Here is a 22,687-nt window from a genome sequence, read left to right on the forward strand (position 1 = left end):
TTGTGCGCACGGTGTCAATGTACAGTGAAGTAAAGTGATGTGATGTCGAGAATGTGCTGTCATTGCTCTGTGATGGGCTGCAACATGATGTTCTGTCATGTCGTGCGGCAATATTTGTGCAGTTATCAAACGTCTGGACCTAACAGCTGTTGCCAACTGTGATATGGTAATGTGTCATGGTGATGTGCCGTTACATATAGCCACTTCAAGCTTTTGCAGCAACAAAAACTCCGGAAGCAGACCGTGATTGACAACTTGAAGATGCTGCATGGCAGCTGTCGACTGTCCAAAGACGATAATAAGGATAGCTGATAACGTTATGCGTCCAACAGATGTCTCATCCGGCCCATTGCCAACTGTCACAGTAAAACAAATCCTGTGAGTAGGCTAGCTGTATTGCATATTTCTTATCGTCTTTCAATATTCCTCAAGTACAACATCATCCTGAATAAGGCGTACTTGATCCGTCCAAATGGATTCTTGGTAATCCCGGAAATACGTAAACCTCCTCATTGCGTCTCATATTGCCATCTGCTGCAAAGTGCAGAAGCTTTTATGAGTCATGGAAAGTAAGGGGTGATCAACCTACATTACAATACACCAGTCTAATCTTTTAATGAATGATATCAAACACTAAATTTTAATAGATGCTTACTTTGAAATAAATTAATCTAATCTTAGACGTGTGTACATACATGTATGCACATACTGTACAGTACCACATGTACGTGTACACAAGAATTCTAGTGTCAAATCTTTTGCTGTTTTGAGAACTTTTTCACCTCCTTCAGTACATTCTGTCAATTTAACTAACCACATATATTTCTCCTGGAACGACATTTTAAGTAGCGCCCTCTAGAGTCAAATTTAGACAAACCTATTGAACTGAGTCACATAAATGAGCTGGTATGATATTGCTTCTGAATTCATTTCTACTGGCAGTTAATTTACTGATATGCCTATAATGAGCACAATTAACAAAATTACGACCAAGCCGATCATATCATCAATTTTTTGCGGTGATTACAATTAGGCTGCGATGTGATGATTATGGGTTATTATCTATTGGAGGGAATTCAATTCTTATGTGAATAGCTTCAATGATCACAGTGAAATATGGGTGTACAGTTTATGGTCTATGTACAGTTTCTTGGGCCAGATGTATGAAGGACGCCTCTTGAAGTCTCTCTGATAACATGAATGATTGGCAATTTGGTGATCAGTGTGGACCTTTTAGTGATGTAACAGTTAAATTTTAAATTGTTCAGAATCCTGGTTGCCAGAATGTGAAGACAACTTTCATGGCCTGATGATCTGATGTACAATAATTCATTTCAGTGTCCAAATGCTGTACAAAATCTATGAATAATTACTTCAAGTGAAAAAATTGGAGTGGATATTTTCCCCAGAGTTAAAACATGATTCTGAAACAGTAGTAAAGTCACGCCTCTGTTTAGGAAGTGACTTGGCTTTACCAATGGCTACTTGTGTTATCCTGTACATGTGTGGACTATCCTGTTTGTCAGGTCTGAGATACATCTCTGCCATGCCGTGTTAGTTTACGTTATGATATCACATCATGAATGAAAATCATGTGCGCTACCTGAACTAGCCACATCTAGCCCAGCCTGAGGTACATAATCTTGTCCCAATACAATTTAAGCTAAAATAAAATATCTCTAGTAGATATTTCACACTGTGGCCACTGTAAGATTCTTGTACTTGGGCCACTGTTAGATTTTTCTACAAGACCCTTTGAAAAATGAATAGCACCATATTTGTGATCTTTTTTCCAATTTCTTTTTTTAAAACGTGCATAGAAAGTTCAAATTCAGTGGACACATTGTTTCATCATTTTAGTCATGTTTTGGATGGATGTTGAGATTGTAATAGGCTGCTGTCTTTCAGATATCCAATAAATTTTAATACCGAGAGTATTCTTGTAGATCTCACACTTCACATGCCACATGTCGTCTTCATCAATTTCTTTGTATAATACTGTATAGCATTGGCATTTTCTCCAAGTCCTGTTAATTATTCCAGTGCCGACAAGATGGGTTTAATTTGTCATCTCAATAGCAACTTTAGAAGCTGGACTTTGTTTCAGCCCCCTCGGTGTCATTGACCTTTTGATAGTGTGCTACAGTGCACATCCTACATAGCTGGTCAATCAGGGCATTCTGAAAGCCACCTCATCAGTACACTTTGGATATAACACTTCGTAATGGTAGGAAAAACGCCCACAAACTGCGACAATTTATGCTATTTGCGAGTTTTCTCAACTTTTTCTCAAGCAGAAAAACAATATCAGCTTGCATTGAACTTTTCAATAAACTAAATATTAGGATTGAAAACACCCCAAACATCTGATAAAAAAACCTTACTTCAGGTCATACCCTTCTAAGTATTCAGCATTCTATTTTTTTATCTCTGATAAATGTTTTCAACCATGTTCAATGCAGTGTTCAGTAGCACAAACCAAACTGTGAACTTTTGACATTAAAAAACATGTATTAACCTTAATATAAGAGCAAATAATGCCATGCTGTCTTTGAAAAAACTCAACAGCATATTACCTTCTTGTTGCCATGGTAATTCAATATTGTACTTTCATAAACAGTGGACATCTATATCCACCGGGAAAATTCGATGGAAGGAAAGTTTGAGTGATCTTCTGATTGATTTCTTTAAGCGGATAAAATCAATTTAACTTGCCCTAGTCATGTGTTTTTTATACTTTGTATTTATTGATATGATTCGCTCTGACTTTGATAACATTTCTGTTGGGTTTTTTTCCTGTAAAACAAATGTACGTTCTTAATCTTCTTCCTGAAGCACGTTGAAATACAAGCCTGAAACTCACTTGTCAACTACAGTTGTATGATGTTGGAGAGTACACACGATCATGTGGCAGCATTTTGCTATGACGTTGCTATGACACGCTATTATGTGTGTGTGTGTGTGTGTGTGTGTGTGTGTTCTGGATATAACATCCTGATACCATCTTGACCGTCAATCCTTGAAGTGGTTAAACTGCCAGGCAGTTTTTCAGCTGTCTGAATCAACAACTTGGCCTGAGTGTGATGGTGCTCAAATTCCTATCTATCTATCATACAATATATATATATATATATATATATATATATATATATATATATATATATATATATATATATATATATATATATATATATATATATATATATATATATATTTAATATATAAGAGAATACTCAAAATTCAACCTATGAACACACACAGACACACACACACACACACACACACACACACACACATACACATATGGTATCTGCTGAATCAAGGCAATAAGCTGCTAATAATTCAGACACAGATCATTTCTAAAGAGACAATTAGCATATTAACACCTCATGATGATTTGCTGTGAGTACTGAAAATTGCCTGTAATGATGGTTATGCAAGCCAAGCTTCAAAACCAATCATTTGAAAATCATTGAGCAGACTCATTTTTAAAAATGAATAAATGCCCGTAAATCCATCAGTTCTAACATACAGTCCATCTCAATGGTGCAATTTTGTTCAATTTTTCATACCACATTGTCGATGCTTGAACATTTCCTGGGAAATTCTGGTTAATGTTCGACGAAGTTGAAGCCGTCGTCACTCAGATCTAAATTATGATGAACCGATTTGTAAACCTATCATGCACAGCTGTTCCATCACGAATGTAAATGCCAGACTTGAGTGCCTCATGCACAGTAAGATCCATTAATAAGTAACGACGTTTAACTGATTAAAACAAAATTTCAGGAACATTGCCTGTCCTTTCATCACTGAGTGAGCAGGGTACATGTAGCAAATGTTATGTTTCTAGGTGAAATTACATGTTCAAATTTCACACTACAGCTTTTGCACTGTGTGGCCTGTTTTTATGCCTGGTGAAGGAAAGTGTTTCAGCGGAAATACTGGGAGAAGCAAAATTTGAAGCCTAATTCAGGAAATTGAGTCGGTCAGTTCCTGAGAGTGTATGTTTTTTTGAGTGGCCGGTTGTTGAGACTCAGCAAATCTCTTAACTAAAATGCACAGACCATGCGACCGGATTTCATATTGATTTGTAAAAATATTTCGACTAACAACAATTATACCAAACACTGACAGCACATGCTTGTTTTCTCTCAAAGCCTTTGTTACTGGTTTACTTGAAAGCTCTTTCTCATCTTAAAAGTGCTGTAGGTTGTCCATTGTCGTCAATCCATTGGGAGATATAATCACGGGATTGCAAATAAAATGACAGGTAGGGCAAACCTTGTCAGAAGAAGCTGACAAATTTGAGAGTCTTTTTTATACGTTTCAAAGACTTCTTACGGAAGAAAAGTGCCGGAAAAGAATCTGTTGAAGAGTGGACAGCACGACTCAAAATCTTCCTTCTGGTTCACAGTCCAGAAGAGATTAAGTAGTCAGCTATCCTAAACAGTTAATTCTAGTTTCTTTTGTTTTTAATTTTTTTGCTTGTCGAAATTTTAAAAAATAGCTATTGCGGATTGATTGTCAATTGACAGGGTATTCTTGAATTGACTGTCAGTCCGAGAAATTCAGGGTTGGATTAGTGATGCTTTGAAAGCGAGCAATGTAGCGGGTTTTGTGGAGAGGGAGGGGCTTGCATATATTAATACATTAATTTGCCTGGACGCAGCTCTAGGGTGTAGGTTGAGTTAGTTCAGTTGCTGGCTTCAGTAGTATCAGCACTGTGTCACTTTGCGTCTTGTCCTCAGTGCTGACTCCAGGGGGGCTTTCCAGGAACGTGTATAACAGAGGAAAGATGTCCTTCTAAGATACGGTATCCCTGGAGAGTGCATTTGATGCAGCAGTAGTCAATCTGTGTGAAAATGATGATGAGTCTCTGGCAGAATTTTGTGTAGGAAGGGATCATCACAAGGTAGTAGGAATGTACGGACAACAAAATCCATTCATGAGATACCACATGAGGAGGAGGAGGTACTGTCTAAGGTATGATGGTTAAACTTCACTTCTTGAACGTCACTTCTTTAATTTCTCTTCGTGTTCCAAAATCAAAATCGTCCTCACACTGGACCGATGCAATGTGGAGACAACAGCCAAATCCAAACTTCTGAGCCTACCTTTTCAAAATGTTCTAGTATTCCTGTGAAATAATTATCTGTAAGCAGGATGAAAAACAAAAAAATCTGAGCAGTTTTTTCACTGCATCTTTGGATTCTTCTGACTCAAGTCAGATTCTTAATCAGAATTATTGTATTTCCCTGTCTTTACTCGTATATTGCAGAAATCATTAATTTATTTAAAGGTATTAAAAATACATATCTGGGACTGCAGCATTTCTTTCTAAAAACATTGCAATAAAAAGTTGGAAATAATACTTCAGGATGGCCTTAAGGCAAGAGAGAGATTATTCTCACGTAAAGCTTTTTGTGGTACAATGTTTATCCGCATCACTTTCAACCGAAATTTTGGGAATTACTATCATGGAAGAATAATGTATTGCACTTAGAAAAGATTATCTTTTACTTTTTTATCAAGTTCTTGAAAAAGATTATGACTACCATTGATAAAGTGAGAAATTTAATTAAATTAGAGATGTTGAGATATAATATAAGGTTATCCAGGACTTAATACTGACCTTGGAGTTTCTTTTTTGTCATCTTCAATGCCTACATAGATTTTCAATCCTTATCCATGAACAAAAAAAGGGCAGTGGTTAGTGCATTAACTTTATTGACTGGTGTACATTATGATTTATGCAAATCAGGGGAAAAGTCGTTATGGATGAAAAAAAACCAACCAGCAAATGAAAATGTTGGCAGCTATTGGATTATTAGGGATCACCAATTTTTAATTTAGAAGGATTCTTAAAGTGGTACACCATTTTCATTTTGACCACAAATACATATATTCTGGTGATAAGCATACACCACCGTTCCAACATTTTAATTTCAAATTCTGTTTATACATGAATATAATTCCTTGATCATCTTTCCATGCTACAGTTGGCTTTTTCCCGGCTTGGGATGAAATTAAGATTATCCATTTCTCCGAGAGAAAAGTGATTACTGATATTGGCCATTCGGAAATTCATATTCACATTTTTCAAAGCTTTGTCTACATGTATTGGAAAATCTTCATTGTGGGAAATGTGCTCCTGTTCGTTACCGTAATAATTCCATTTGTGGCCGCCATTTATCAAGCCTTAATTGCTCATGTCAGGAAGTATGTACAGATACTCAGTACAAGTAAACAGTCAGCAGGTGTTCTTTGTGAAACAAGATGAAAAAACTCTGCACAGTGGATTCTGCCTGTTGCTGTCTGCCATGAAGACAATAATTTACAGAGGTTGAAATGGTCATGTTTTGTACTTTTTTGTGAGTTGACCCATGAGTCACTAAATATTGGTTCTGGTTGTCTTTTCTGTTATTTCATAATATTTTGGAGTCCATGAATATCTCTCTTTCTCAGTTTGTGATTTCTTTTTATGCTGGTACTCTCTATACCACTATACCCATCCCTATGTCTTAGAGAAGTTTGCACTTCAGTAAAATTTATATATTATGTGTAGTATTTGAAACAGAAAAACCTTTTACAGAATGTAGTTTTTTTAATACATGAAAGATGTTTTTGCTTCATTCTACGCTACATGTACATGTAGCTCCTGATTGTATAGTCACTGCTTTCAGCTTAGTAGTTTTGTCAGGAAATGTCGAGCTCAGCATAAAAAATTTGCTGATGAATTATAAATGGCAGCTTCCTTCTGGCAGTATTAGAGCTATGCTTTGGTGATTCCAGACTTGTCCTATAGCGTACATGTGGTTTCACGTATTCAATTATCATCATCCAAAGTCATTTTGCTCCCTCTCCCCTCCCACAAAATCTAATTAAACAATAAATCCGAAATTGGGAAAACACTGATAATTTTGCTATGCAGAGGTGAAATTTAAGACCAAATTTTAAATTCAAATTTTCGTGATAGTTTTAATTGCTCTTGCATTCATGCGTGTACATGTATGCATGCATATTAAGCCATGTGTTCATGATTGCTGCCACACGTCCCATGGATATTAAAAACAGAGATAAGTCACAAGGCTTTGTAAAGTGGCAATTTTAGCAGATGTACCGGTATAGCCTTGTGCCGTGTGCGTTGCATTCATCAACCAGCAGGGCTGCAGGCAAGGGTGTTTAATATAGATGTCACTTGACTAATGGGTTTTCTTTTATCTTGCAGCTCTGTCAGGACTTGACGGCTGCTGTAGTAGTTGCCTTTTCCCCCCTCTTATACTGTGTTTATGCCCAACTGCTCCATAGACATCCATGCTGTATAGGATTAAACCATTGTATGATAGGGCAAAGCAGAGTTGTTGGCTTCAGATTTGAAGATAAAACGTGCCTCAAAACGGAAGTTTTACATTTTTTGTTCAAATTTTCCTCAAGGAAATGTTAAACCATATTCTATCATAATGTAGAATAAAAATCCAGAGTCACCATGCAAAACTTTGGGTTGGAGATTGAAACAAAATTCGTAAAATTTGCCCACATTTGAAATTGAATGTAGCCTATATACACTCAGTATGAACTCTATGAGGAAAAAAATTAATTTTTGGATTTGCACAATAAGAAGATGTTGAAAACTTCATCTTTTTATTCCAGAAGCTTCAAATGAGTTCAAACAATCAGCACACCAGCAAATTAAAAAGTATTGTAGAAATTCAAGAGTCTGAACGTCTGTCCCTGAGGCACTTTCTACTCTCAGATGTTGGTCCACAAGCAAAGTTTTGTGGAAGATCCGCTAACAAAAGATACTTAAAGATGTTGGTATCAACTGTTGCAAGGTGGATATTTCCATTCATGACAAATTAATTATTACGCACGCGGATATTTCATAGGTTTACACTTCGTCTATAAACCTCTAAGCCAGTTTGATGCAACACTCATCCAACGTAATTCTCTCTGATTCATACAAGAAATGTTAGATGATACGGTACACTGTTATACATGTAAGGCTTGCTGATGCTAAGAAATTTTCAGAGTCTACCAAATTGAGCAAAAGGGTTTATAAATGTAGAGGGCACATTGTCTACAACACACTAACTTTTTTGACACAGTTATATCAGTTCATAGCAGTTATTAAATGTTGAGAGGAAATGAATTTTGCTGTTGATTTCCTGAATGAGTGTACCACTTTCCTGTTTTTGCAGAAAACACTTCCCAGTATTCAATCGTCTTTTTAAAATAGGCATCAAGACATTGTTGACAATGAGCATCAAAGTAAATCATAATCTGAGCTAGCACATTAAAATTTGTCACATCTGGATGGACCAATCAGAAGTTGCCTTTTATGAACTAGCCAATGAGATATGATCTTATATAAATAGGCTGTAGTTGTCTAGTCAGTCATATTCTTTTATTGCTTACTTTATGTGCACTGACTGCGCAGTTTCTTCAACAGAGGAATAAAACTTGACAACTCATATATGGATGTACATAAACACTGGTCTATAGACTACCCTGGTATATGGGATTTTGTAAACTGCAGGGCTATGATTTATGAAACTCTGTCAGCTGTAACTTTGGATATATTTTCCCAGCAATAGCGTTCTGTTTATGTGAAATGCGGTTTCTTGTTCCGTTGCTGGAATCATGTCGAGATGCTTTGTTTTCAACTTGTCAATAGAGCTGTGTGTGTTTAATATCCAATGTAATAGTTGATAACTAGACCTGGCTAGAATTCATTGATCAATAATAACTTTGCATACAATACATTGTGTGTACAAGTTCCAGTCCAGACCACAATTCACTTGTCAACAATAACAACGCAGTTTACACATGTACAGGCTGAGGTGACACACTGAATACTGTGTATCTCAACATGCTTTTGGGAGTAGAACAAGAAACTGTAGTTAATAGTTAAAAAAACACCATCAACAGCTACTAGCTCTTTGAAGTGTAACGCAGTGTCAAGTATCAGACTGGTTAACACAAGGCATTGAGTAAATTGTGCATTATTATTGTTGACAAATAACATGTTATCTTGACAAATTCGGTTGTTAACAATTAACAAAGCACAGACAGGCTGTGCTTGTAAAATTATAGACAGTAAATTGCTGTCTATGGTAAAATTGACACACAGATGCCATATCTGTTTTCATTAGCATTCATATATTTACTAAAGTCCATGCCTGGATAGTCACGTCCCTGCACACTCCGGTTTTTCCACTTGTCAACGACAACAAGACAAATATTAGATCATGAGATATCTAATTTGGGAAGCAGTCGATGGTAAGGATGTGTCATGTGATCGGCAGACAATGTCAAAACATCCGTTTTGTTACCTTCCTTTATCATACAGCAATTGCTTCGTTATATGAATATAGGTACAAGTTCAATGGGTTTAAACTGGCCTTTTTAAATGTGGCTATTGTGTGTCCATGTATGATAAGATGACAACCCGGCCATCGCTTCCATGGCAACCATTTTTTGAAAAGAGTTTCAAGTGCGGTTGCCAGGATGTTATGTAAAAGCAGTAATTGTGTGACCTTTGTGAAACGAAGACAAGTCTGTTTAATTTTTTTCTTGCAAAAAAATACGATGTTATATGTATGCTGATTGTCGATGTCTGAGACGTAAATGGCAAATTGCTTTAAAGACTGACCATGGTGCAAAGCTTAGCTCCATTGTGTTTGCCACTACCAATGTAGACTTGATGTTGCAGACAGTAGCCTAGTTGATTTCAATGTGGGCAAGATCAAGGGTCAAAGTCGTCGTCTTTTCAAAATATTTCATGTCAGAAATATTTAGGTTTGTACTGATCATAGATACATCTTGAATTATTAATCATCAGAGCTCTATTCACACCCTGTGTACAAACATAAATACGCTGATGACATAATTTCTGATATCTACCATGAGTTATGCCATCAAAGCATTTATTGTTATATCTGCAAGCAAGAAGGGAGTCAAAATCTGACGACCGTCAATTTAATATGTTTCACTGAGCAGAACAACATAGATAGTTGTATTATAAAAAACTAACAAAATTGATTTAAAAATTTTAGTATGTTAATACCTACCAAAATGTTATGAATTGTAAGAAATAAACGTCAGTGTACAAAATTTTTTTTCACAATCAGATCCTGATGATAAAAATTCTAATTTGAAATGTTCAATGCATCGTAATCAGCTGTGCTTAATAATTTAGACTTTTCTTGGGTAAATATTTTCTTTTTCCCCAATAATTATCCTATTGGCAAGTTTTGGATCATCATCATCTGTTATCCTGCTTCTCTTTTCATTGAAAGACTAGATGACCAGTGGCATTGCTGTCTGTTTTTGTAGGTTTCCTAGGGTGAGGATGCTTTGTCCTTTCTGGATAAGAAACAAATATTTTCGTCTGAAACAGTGTCCTTCTGTTTTGACACTCTGGTTATACCGAACCATGGACAACATCACTCAGCTGTTTTCAAAGTGAAGCCAAATTATCAATATTACAGTTTTGATATTTCCATCAATATTATCCAAAATCGTTTTCTGAGAAGCAGCCATTCTGATATTTCTTTTTACCCAAGTGTCTTCAGGTGTGCCACCGAGGTTTGTGAATTTTTTATCAGCGTTGCCACCAGCGGTAGTGAAAACTATACATGATCACCATGGTTTAGATTATATTTCTTTTTAGCATGATATAGAGCAGGGTGGGCGTGTATTAATAAGTTTACCATGGAGAGGGGAACTAGCTCCACTATCTATGGCTTTCATTTTCTCTTTACTGTTTCTGGAATATTTTCTATTTATCTGACTAGACTAAACTTTGTTACACAAGGTTCCATAATTCTTGGAATAGGGCGTGTTATGATATTAACATAATGGTACAATATGATGTATGCTACTAATTGTACGTCATATTTCAGAAAATATTAAAGAGTGTCATAAAGCTTTAATACCTGATTAAGATGGAGTTTTTATTGTGATGGATAAAACTTGCATTTTTTCCTTTCAAAAAATTCTCTGTTAAGCTCATTGAAACAGAAATTATCGAAATAAAATATCCCAACTTCCTTTGGAGGTTTCAAGATACCTAGAATCCGTAATTTCTCACTGAACAATAAAAGTTTTTGAACAAAACTACATTAAAAACATTAAGTATTTATAAAGTTTTTACAATTTTACAGACGTGTGAATTTAAAATCTGTTAGTGTACCCAAAAAAATTATATTTAATTTAATTCAAGTTGAAAGAAAATGTCTTCTAATGACGTCTTTGGAAATTGTTAACGTTTCAAAATATAGTTGTGAATAAATTATGATCTTGTAAAAGCTTCATGTAATAAATAATAATTATAATTATTTAAGTTTGCCTATTTCACCAATGTCAAGTTTTGAAATGAGCAGCAAGTGTTGATTGTTATGATCCCTTTCACCCCCAGTTCCCTGTATACAGGTCCAACTTTACCATAGAAAACAATGGATTTGGGACAAACCATGGTGGTGAAAGGCTTAAAGTAGAAATTAATCTGAATGGGTCAGAAGAAAAGACAAACAGTGACACCATTCAGAGTGTCAGTATTAGCTTTCAAATGACCCATCAAGTGATTGTTGATATGTTTAAAGCCTCACAAAGTTTCTGAAAATTTCGACTTCAATTATAGAATGAACAATTTTTGTCATAGATTTATCATATAATCAGCAAAAAAGAGAAAAAACTGTAATTGTGTATTTTCAGACTATGTAACCATTGACAACTCCTCCTCCCCTCTGCCCTAGATGGTAGGATTGTCAAAATGAATGATACAGAGTGTGAAAACCCCTCTCACACAGGCTAGATTTGACAAAACTTGAACAGGTTATCTAATCTCAGTGAAACACCCTTGAATTTTGTAACATTACCAAAAGGTAAAAGCATTGATGTCACCAAGATGGCTGCCTTTATTTAGAACTGTATAATGTTGCTCCCATGGCAACATGATCGTACACATCATTAATTTGTAGATGAAGATGCAAACAAAAATGAATATATGTAAGTTTATCACTGAAATGTTGGATTAAGCCCACAGTCCTTTTGTTCCCTTGTCAATATTTGTGGAGGAGTGCATTTTTCCACAACAATTTTTACTCTGATGTCAATATTTCAGACAGCACAGAATTGCCAGTGTCTACATCTATATAAATCTTCCCTTTACATGAGTAATAAACTTGATATTTTTCCATTTTTGCAGCAGAAAGAGTTTATCTATTTTCTTTTGACATGTTTTATAGGCATTTGATATTTGCCTTTGTTTAGTTTTTCTAGTAATACTAGCCAAATTCTTGACATTTCCAATTTTCACGATGCAGTGGTACTTTCAAATGTTTACCCTGAAGCAAAGTGAGAAGTTCTGACATTGAAATTCTGTACTAGAAATTGATCTTACCACAAGACATGTCCATCCCTTGATACGGATCATCCTTGAATGAAGTTGGTGTACTTTGGAATTGCAAAAATTGCCAGAAAATATAAAAACATATCATTTTTCATATGGCTATAGATTTCCCCAAGCAGGTAATTCTGTGTCCACGTGTTACCTTGAAAGTGTATGCAAGGAGATTAAAATAAAGTTTCCCCCCAGTCTTCAGTGTTGATGAATATATTAAACATCTTATTACATGACTCATATCGTGTAACAGCTGCATTTCTATCTGGAATTTTTTTCCTAAAAATCGATTTCAAAAATCCCGTGTCTCAACTAGAAGAAAAATAAATTTAATGATATCTATCCTACTGCACACTTCCAGAGTGGTAAGTTGTTCAGCAAGATGATCACAATCTTGCCTCCATTAAGGTTTCTGTTGGGGCCCAGAGAAATTTGTTGTTGTTATATATTGTGTTATTAATAAAAATAAATAAATGTCTGTAGGTGTTCTAATAATAGCTAAATGTTAGTGTAGCTATTTTCTGAGAAGCTGATTTTTAACAAAACTGTCGTTTTTCATACACAGTCATGCCAGTCCTGATCAGCGGGAGCAACTGGCTGACCAGTTGGAACAGAGGCACAACACAGGTCAGAGGACCTCTCGCAAACAGTATGACTCGGTGTCCTCCTTGGAAAGCTGTGACTTTCACAGCAGTAGCACGTCGAGTGACACCGGCAACATCAGCCTCAGTCAAACAGACAGCCGCTGCAACAGCAGAACCAGCAGTCGCAAAGTGAGTCGTACAGACAGCGCGGGGTTTGAGTCGACGGGTATATTGAACGTCATTGAGGAGAACATGGACGTGTTTGCTGATGGTACCGCAAGCGCTGATAGACGGGTCAATGAGCAGCAGCACTCGCGACGCGAGAGCGAGGATTCCATGTATTCGGTCATGAGTTCCATAAGTTTTGACGATGAACTGTACGACAGGAGAACCTGTGAGATACAGGCTGACGTTGGAGATAACGATCTGGAAGAAATCGAGAAACTAACCAAAGACGGCAGCAGCGTAACTCAGACCTCAGACTCTGAGGATCAGCCACAACTCATGATATCAGGAGAGCCTATGGTGGTTGTCACAGACACTGAAGAGACAAAAAGAAGCTCTGCAGAGAAAGACCAGGATGGAGGGAATGAAATCACTGATAGCAAACAAACCAACAAGAAAAGTAACAAGGGGAGACACAATGCCTCATCAGGCTCTTTCAAGGCAAAAGAAGCACATGTGCCAGCATTGGCATCACCCCAGCAACTGCAGCCATGTGGTTTTTTTGCTCCCAGGACTTTGTTTGAACAGCTGCTGGATTATAAACACAGGCAGGGCAAGCTGTCTCCAGAGAGCTCCACCCAGCTGCCGTTTGAAAGTGACTATGAGTACATGCTACGCATGAGAAGAATGTCCCCCAAAGGTGTCTTCTCTCGAGCCACCAGTTTGGACAGTAGTGGGAGCTCCGTCAGTGATTACCTCCTGGACAGCATGGATCTGACGCCAACGGAGGATATCTTGATGAATTTGGGCTTTGGTGGGAACAATTTTGCTGTTCCAGAGAGATTTGTGCGACCCTGGTACGAGAAGCTGCAGGAAGCACGAATTCGGGAAGTTCAGGAGCTTGGAAATAGTCTTGCCGAGTCTGGTATGACCGCCTGTGGAAATATGAGGAAACATGCCAACAATGCAGATAATAAGGAAAACGAGCCGGTGAGAGGGAATGTTGAAGGTGAAAACCAAAAGAAAGAAGCAAAAATGAAAAGTTTAGAGCAAAAAGATGTGACAAAGGAGGAAAAGAAATCAGCATTTAAGACAGTGAAAAGTAATGATTTACGCAAAAAATTGCCTCCTAGAAAGAGGCAACTGATAAGAGCAGCTACGGTTTCATCTTTAGGTAGTAGCTCTGACCTCCCGGAGTCTGTCTCAACCAAAGACAGTAAGACTCACAACAAGAGCCACAAGTTCACACGTCTCGACATCTTTGACCAGGAGAAAGTGGCCAAGTTGGAACACATGCAAGACAAGCTGAAGGAGAGGCGTCGGAAACAGTTTGCCAGGCAAAAGTCCCTGCCAGCCTGCTTGGAAACACTCACAGAGGAAGAGGAGTCCCAGGCAGCAAAGTCGCCCAATGTTCCAAAGGATAAGAGGCTGGCAAGCTTTTTCCAAACAATCGAAAAGTCATCATCAGTGGACAGGCCTATGGAAGATCAGGGCATCTGCAAGGAACAGAAGTCTGTGGATCCACAGCAGGAACAGTACATGTTAGCTGTCAAATGCCTAGTTGATTCCAAGGACTCGGGCTTTGAGACAGGCGCGGCAATGTCAGATAACAGTCGGCAGACCTCACCTCATGAACAAGAGGTGTGTACGCAGACCTCTGAAGGGTCAATATCGCCATTGGTTAAACTTAGTGCCATAGAAGAGGATAGCGTGTCTTTACAACCTGGTGCCGAACAGGAGATTATGACAGAGAGCGACAATGAGCTTCTGGACAGGGAGGTTGCAGGAATTGTTCATAACGTCACAGACTCACACACCCAGACTGATAGTGAGGTAGGATCACCATCGCTGTCACCGCTGTGCAGACTTGAACCTGTGATGGAACTGACGGACCAGGAAACCATCACAGACGTTGTTCCAGAGGAGAGTGAAGCAAAACAAAGCATCAAGTGCTCATCAGATCTCCAACATCGAAACCCCCGCATCCATGAAGGCCTGGGACAAGAAAGCAAGGATTCTGTGTCCAGTGTGGAGACGATGATTGATGCATCGAGAAGCCATGCCAATCAAGACAGCAGAAATCCAATATTGGAAGAAATTGAGTCAGCTGATGAGCTTGATGGCGATCAGTTGAGGAACATATTGTATGATAGCACAAATCATTCAGTGACATTGAACACATGCTCACAAACCGATATCAGCCTCCCAGCAAATATACTTGTTGGACTGATGATACAAAATATCACTGATGCTGATCACAGTGTAGATCATGACAGTAGGACTTCAAGAAATGTTTCGCGGAAATCCAGCATTTCACACCTTGACTTTTACAACTCAGTAATGAATGCAATGCAGATGGAATTTACAGACACCAGTGTTTCCACTGGCCCAGCTTTTCTGGATGACATAGGTGAAGTCAGGGTCAACGAGACACTTGGTGGTCACACAGACTTTGATAGAAATTTACATACCTTTTCTAGTCATTCGGATGAATTTACTTCAGATTTTGTACCTTTGCAAACTCAGGGAGACAATTTACAGTACAACTTTTCTCATTCTTCAGGGCATCTGCTTAAAAACCCTGGTAGCTTAAGGAGCATTGCAAATGAAACCCCTATCTCAAGGTATTTTAGCAGTTTGCCGCGGGAGTTCAGGGGCAGGGAAGGCACTGTGTTGATGCCTAATGAACACTTGGAACTCTTTCCAAACGGGAGAGTGTGCATCATGGAAAATGATGTGGACCGTAACAGATATTCAGGTATCTATGCAAGGGAGGAGAGGCAAAGTATTGGTGCTATGCATGTTTGTCAAGACTGTGATGAATATTCTATGCAGAGAGGACATTGTCCTCATCATCATGAGAACAGGTGCCAAAGGTGTGGTCAACCGATTCGGCCGGTACTTAGCAATACATCTGATTTACTTCAACTCGAACACGACATTCCTTCATTGCAATATGAGGAGTATCTTGAACGACTTTCCACTGCTATAGTGAACTCTACATTAGAAAAAGTGACTTCTGAATTAAAGCACGGTGTGGATTTTTCTCTTTGTGTGTCAAGCGATAGCAAGAGATTTTCAGTTTTCACCGATAGTCTTTCAAGCACACATGCGGATTACCCTTACAAAAATATCCTATACCAGTCCTATAGGGTAGAGGCATGTAGGGTCTTATAGGACATCAGGCAGTAGTAGTCTTACAGGATTTTGGAACGCAGTCTTACAGGGAACCCTATAGGGAGCCCTATAGGGGGTCTTATAGGGAACCCTATAGGGGGTCTTATAGGGGCCCTATAGGGGGTCTTATAGGGAACCCTATAGTGGTCTTACAGGGAGCCCTATAGGGGGTCTTGTAGGCAGCCCTATAGGGGGTCTTATAGGGAACCCTATAGGGGTTCTTGTAGGGAGCCCTATAGGGTACAGAATATGCTTTACATATTGTTATCATACTTTCTAAGAGATTGAACTTGCACAAGGCAAACAAACTTCTGTAAAAGAGTGCAGACATTTTGTTAAGTAAGGAATAACTGAGTACTCCTGATTTTGCTACAAAAAGTCAGTCAACTTACAAAACAAGTAATTATAAACATGAATTTTATTTCTAAAGGAATTAAGATTAACAATCAATCAAAACAGAAATCAATGCAACATACAGGGACTACAAAATATAAAGCAACCTACACATATGAATGCAAGGCCTACCTTTGAATTGTCACCTCAGCCAAGTGCATTATTAACTGAATAGATGTGTATCTTAACTCACGTAATTAAGAGGTCAGTTCAGTTGATGCTGCAATGTCGATTCTTACAGTTGTGACATATTAGTGAGCTCCCTTCTCCATAACACTGTTAGAATCTTGGTAATGGACCTTGGATCCTAATGTTCCATGCAATTTGGAGTTGAACTTTTCTACTTTACATTATAAACAAGAGCCATGCATGTTCACTGGTGCACTGCCTCAAGTGCAAATGAATAATGCGTGGCTGTACTATTATGTAATCAGCCATTGTAAATGCAGGAAACTATTTACATAACAAAGCAAAGGCACAGGTCAGCTCACTTGACCTTGGATCTAACAAAGAGAGTCTTTGTCTGTGTACAGCCATGACATGTACAAACGGCAAAAGGAATATGGTATGTTCTGGCATGTGTGTGTAAATAGAAATAGCTTTTGAGAAAGGGTATATGAGAATGTGTGAAATTCTACAGACTATTTTCGTAAGGGAATAATTATAATTATAAACATTACTCAAACATTACTTGTTCAGTTTTACAGTCCTAAAAGTCAGGCAGAATCATCTTGTAGGGTGTCCTATAGGGCACAAATATGAGCCTATAGGACTAGTACGAACCCATAAGACATGACACATAAATCCTACAGCACAGGCGTTGTCCTATAGGACGAGTGCTATAGGATGGAGGTAGCCCTATAGGACTCCTGCAGGGATCCTTGGGTCCTACAGGGATCCTGTAGGACTTTTTTGTAAGGGTATGCAGGTGAAAGTTCATGGCAAGAGATGGAGCCCTCAACACCAGTCGTCATCAGAGAAGAAGATGGTCGGTCAAGATCAAGGACAGATAGTCCTACATTCACATCTGAGATACTGATTAATGTTGTGCCAAGAGGGGCATCTGGAATAGCTTCCTTCCTGAAAGTGAAATTGGATGAGACGAACATGGATGAAGAGGACGAGAACAAACTAATCAGGAGAGACCCGGAAACAGACATCCTGGAACTGAAGAGTATTTTAAACGATCTGGCAAACGAACGGAAAACATCATCAGAGAGCAGTATTTGTATGTCATATGAGGACATTTGCCAGAAAGCACAGGGTCTGATAGCCACCCTGGACAAAGCAAATGCAGTGCTATCCCGCAGTATCAGTCCAGTGCAGTCATCGCCACTGGAAGTTAGTGATCCAGAGGATGTATACGGCAGTAATCAAGGAGATTCACACACTGATGAGCAATTTCATGCGGAAGAAGTCTCGCCTCATTTTGTCTCAGGGAGTGAGCATGACTCTGACAGGTATTTTGTAGCTGGTACATTTGATCTTCTCACCTCTCTGTCTACATGTTCACAGGATTTCTCCAGTGCTTTGAAATTTAATTTCTCTGCATTGGGTCATACCAATTACATTTTAGGGGTGTGAGGAGTCCCAAACTTCCAGCACTGTGTTTCCATAATTTGTGCTTGTTTTCATCACAGTTACTGTACATGGTGTCTTTTTTTCGTTTTTAGGTACTGTAAATGTTTTCTGAAGTATTCAATGTTATTGTTTTCTGTGAAGTTCTGAGATGTTTCATTGCAGTACACCTTATGATTGTCAATTCTGGTTGAAAAAAAGTTGTATATCTGTACACATGTAGTTTGTATGTGATGTCATATTAGAGAGCATGCTGTATGTTCTTGCATGGTTGATAGATCTTGTTATGAACTTTAAACCTCCCATATGGCCTTTGACCTTTCATTCAAGACCTTCCGCCTACCCATCTTCCCTCTACAATCTACCTTCTGCAAGCTCTTGTTCTATCACTTTCACAAGACTTTCACTTCCCCATCATAGCTTGGTGTCTTTTCATCATTTTTTAATACTCATTTTTTTAGCAATGTTAGAAATCATAAGTGAAACAAACCATAATTTTACATTTTTGTTGGACCTGCTGTCAGAAAGTTTTGCAGTTTACAGTGTGGCCAAAACATCTCCCTGAGTGTCAAACATTTGGGCATGACAAAATTGTCTTATGTTTGATATTAAACTCTACATTTTTTAAAGTTTACGGGAGCATAGGTTCTGGCTGCTGTCCTTTATTTGAAAAGGAGACCAAAAAGTGCCAAAAAACCTGAGTCTTACAGAAAAATATTACAGAAAAATTTTGCAAGAAGTTATCTTGAAATTGATGAGACAGTTGCAGCAGTATGAAAGCTTTTACCAAAAACTGGATAACATTTGTTGATGAAATGATCTCAAATATATTTTTATTATCTGCAATGTGTAGAGAAAGATACAACGGGTCTCAGTCCTTCAATGGCACGAGGCATCACCATGACGATGAGGATCTGGACGAAAGCCTGGTACAGAAAGTGGAGGCTCTGATAAACAAGCAGAAAGGCCGGTTGACCGTGTCACCTAGAACTCTTTCAGCCAGTATGCCGGATGTATCCAGCAGTCGTTTGTCAGGACATGATCTGGTAAGTCCTCCGCGGTAGATTAGCTTCCCTGTCTAATAGGTAATCCCCAACTGGCACTGATCAAAGAACCCTTGCATATGCAGACAGGCTTCAGTCAAATCAGTAATTTCTCAACTGCCCGTCTCTCATGCTGTTTACAGTCATTTCAAAATTCAAAGTGAAGCTTGATGCCTGTACAAAGAACCACGTCCCCTTACAGGTGAACAAAAACTGTCCCACCATGAAATTTTTTCACCACAGATTTGATTATTCACTTTCAGGCCAAACGACAAAAAGTTGCACATTTGTGTAAGATTTTCAGTAGTAATTCATTCTCCATTGTTTCGTTTCTCAGAAGATACTTCTCAGGGCATAACACACTGTGGAAAAAATATCTCAACAGATACCTTAACCCTTCACCACCATGGTTTGTCCCAAATCCATTGTTTTCTATGGTAAAGTTGGACCTGTATACAGGGAACTGGGGGTGAAAGGGTTAAAGCTGTTGATACTTGGAAGAGCAAACCATTTTCTAATCTTTTATTTCATATTGCCTCAAGGTGCATAATATAGATGTGGGCATATAACAGAACTCATGGATAAATAGTGTGTACCTGCCCCATTTAAAAATTCCAATTTTCTTCACAAACATTTCAAAATTGATAGCATGAAATAAAAAAAGTCTTATCAGACACTTTTCAGGTTCAGGAACAGCTTTCAATCCACAAGAGATGAAAAGGCGTTTTCTCTATTTGTTGCCCATGTGGGATTAGTCGCTCAGGTTTTGCTCTTTACCTCGTCAGTGTTGTGCAAGAAAATCAATTGTGAGTTATGTTTCTTCCTCAGCATCTGGATGAAACACCCATGTACACAAGTCATAGCCAGTCCCTGCGTTCACCGCCTCCAAGTCAACTGCACGATCTTGATAGCCATGTCAGAGACGCCAAGGCCAAGAAAGAGGTAAAATATCACAGCCTGCTTATAAGTGTATTGTTGTCATGGATATTCCAGGCTTTCCTGCCATAATTACTGAAAGCCTCCTTCACCAGAAATTTTGGCCCTGAACATTTTTCAAAAGGGATGTAATAATGGCAATTTTCATTCCTTTTTTCAGTTGCTTGTTCTCCTCTAACACCTACTCGAAGACTTTTACCACAGCAATTCTTGCTACCTTAAATAGCTTTTGCCTTGTGCTTTGGAGTTGGGGGTGGCAAACTACATGATATTGAATTGCATTGTGGGTAAATAATCGACATCTCACCACAACAAGAGTTTGAGATAGTGATCTCATAAATACTACTAAGACAAATGCAATCGCTTCCATTTCAAAAAGTTCTATTTGTTCGTGAAACTAGCTAAACCCATTCATTTTTCCATTTTAGCCATTTCTGGCATTATATTCCTGTATAGCCTAAACCTTTACTTTTGCTTCTGTAATCTGTGTGGTTTACAAGTAGAAGTCCACCATTTTTAAAATATGGTTGACCACCTGAGACTTTTATTTGTAGGTGCCACAATCATATTTAAGGTACTGAGAATTATCTTTGAATTCTGTAGTGACGATTTATTAGGCAAACGTGCAAAGGTAAAAAAGACATGACACATGTGTTAAGTGATGTGTGCATACATTGATCAGTATCAAATCAATATTAACTTCTCTGTTTTGCATAAATATCTGAAATTTCAGGGTTGATTTTCTCATTTTTTGTCAAAATATCATACTCTCTACAATCTCCAGTCAGCTTTAATTTTTGTATGTTGGTTTGTAGGGATGACTTCACTCAGATGTGTATAACTGATTACAAAATTGGGAAACTTTGTAAATTTTCAGGGCCTGAGGTTTTTTGTTATTAATGAGATCATCAATTTCTTTTAGCTCAATTGTCAGATACTCTTGAAATTTGGTTTTTAAGCATCTAAGAGTGATCTCTGTCAGAGATCTTAAAATGATGATAAAATGTGCAATTGTCAGCTATCTAGATATTGCAAATATTTTGAGATAATTTTCTGATTTTTTGGTCACGACGTCATTCTCTTAATCCAGCTGCCCAATACACTTGCCATGGGGCGTATTCAGCTCCCATCAGTTTTTGGATTTTTTGAAGTGTTGCGCCATACCTGAAAAGCAATTTCATATTAATCTTGTTTTGGCACCAGATTGCCCTTAAGGAACTGAACATCCTCCATGAAGCTCTCCGACGGAACAAAATCGACGCCAGACAGGCAGAGATGACGGCAAAGGACTTCTATCAGAAGGCGGAGTCCCTCAAGTACGTCTCATCTTTATTTTTAGAACTGAATTTGAACAAATTTGTAAACGATTATTGTTCTGTTGCAACTCTTCATCTGCTACAGTGATTAGTGTGTAGGTGTGGCTGAATTTCATTCACCGGTACTTAAAATCAAGCATTGGTAAGAGACGTGATTTCCGGAAATAACTCTTGCAATTTACTTGTGAAAATAAAACGGTGTAACCTCACCGTTAAACAGATTTTACATAGTAACTGTCCTCGAGGCCTGGTACCAAAAACTTGTACAGAAACGAAATCTGGAAATTATATAATTATCAGCTGCCTTAGGTCAACATTTCTGGGCACTCTTTAAGCTAAACTACCATCCCCAAGGCTGGCTCCCAGAAATTCATCCAGGACGGGGGAACAGAAAACAAATTCAGCGGAACTTTAATCACCAACTTGTTTCCATATTACAGATCTGAGCTGATGGTGCTTGAGTTTCAGAGAGACCATGCCAGCCGTGAACTGAAAGATTTGGAAGAGGAGATTGAGAGCAAGAAACGGACCGTGGCGCAGATGGAGGTGACTCCTCCAAAGACAGAGGCCAAGGATGACTCAGGAATGACAGCTGCTGAGGTATGGGATTGCATGCCGTCCCTCATCTCAACAACTGATATATGCCTGGTTGCATCCCTTTTTCGTACATAGAATCACCCATGCTACAAAAGAATTGGAAGAAACCATTGTTTTGTATGGGAATTTAGTATGGGAATGACTTTACCTAGTACAGTCATCCTTTTGAAACCCTTTTTGAAGTTGTTTCTTTCTCTTTCTCTATTTCTTGATCTTTCTCTGAATGCAGTCTCTGGAAGATTCCATTCAGTAGAAAGGATACTCACAAACAGTACAACCCATTGGAAAAATTATTTTTGACTCTAACACTAACACTATTACGAAATGTGATTTTTGATACTTAACACTAACACTATTACAAAATGTGATTTTTGACACTAACACTGCTTTGAAATGTGATTTTCGACACTAACCAACTCTATTACATGACCCAAGCAAAATTCGTCAAAAACAAGACATTCATGTCAATGCTTACAGAGTACAAGAAATTGA

At 38.1% G+C, this 22,687-nt stretch overlaps 2 protein-coding genes across 20 annotated transcripts in view; both read left to right on the top strand.

Annotated features, from left to right (window-relative positions):
• The window catches only part of LOC139145032 (golgin subfamily A member 6-like protein 25), a 170,981-nt gene that overhangs the window by 115,958 nt on the left and 32,336 nt on the right, over positions 1-22,687 (top strand). For all 18 annotated transcript variants that reach the window (XM_070715944.1, XM_070715942.1, XM_070715949.1 and 15 more), the window contains 4 exons: positions 19,157-19,349; positions 20,175-20,288; positions 21,486-21,598; positions 22,039-22,198. In XM_070715944.1, the coding sequence (XP_070572045.1) occupies positions 19,157-19,349; positions 20,175-20,288; positions 21,486-21,598; positions 22,039-22,198 (580 nt within the window). The remainder of the gene's footprint in view (positions 1-19,156; positions 19,350-20,174; positions 20,289-21,485; positions 21,599-22,038; positions 22,199-22,687) is intronic.
• On the top strand, positions 125-16,456 carry LOC139145034 (uro-adherence factor A-like). 2 transcript variants are annotated; one of them, XM_070715952.1, is made up of 2 exons: positions 125-378; positions 12,972-16,456. In XM_070715952.1, exons 1-2 carry the CDS (start codon positions 269-271, stop codon positions 16,330-16,332), a joined length of 3,471 nt encoding a protein of 1,156 aa, XP_070572053.1. In that variant the 5' UTR covers positions 125-268; the 3' UTR covers positions 16,333-16,456. The 2 variants fall into 2 exon arrangements, with proteins under 2 accessions (XP_070572053.1, XP_070572054.1); XM_070715953.1 differs by lacking the exon at positions 125-378 and adding an exon at positions 4,807-4,986.

This window comes from Ptychodera flava, chromosome 12 (assembly GCF_041260155.1).
Source record: "Ptychodera flava strain L36383 chromosome 12, AS_Pfla_20210202, whole genome shotgun sequence".
NCBI classification, from domain to species: Eukaryota; Metazoa; Hemichordata; class Enteropneusta; family Ptychoderidae; genus Ptychodera; species Ptychodera flava.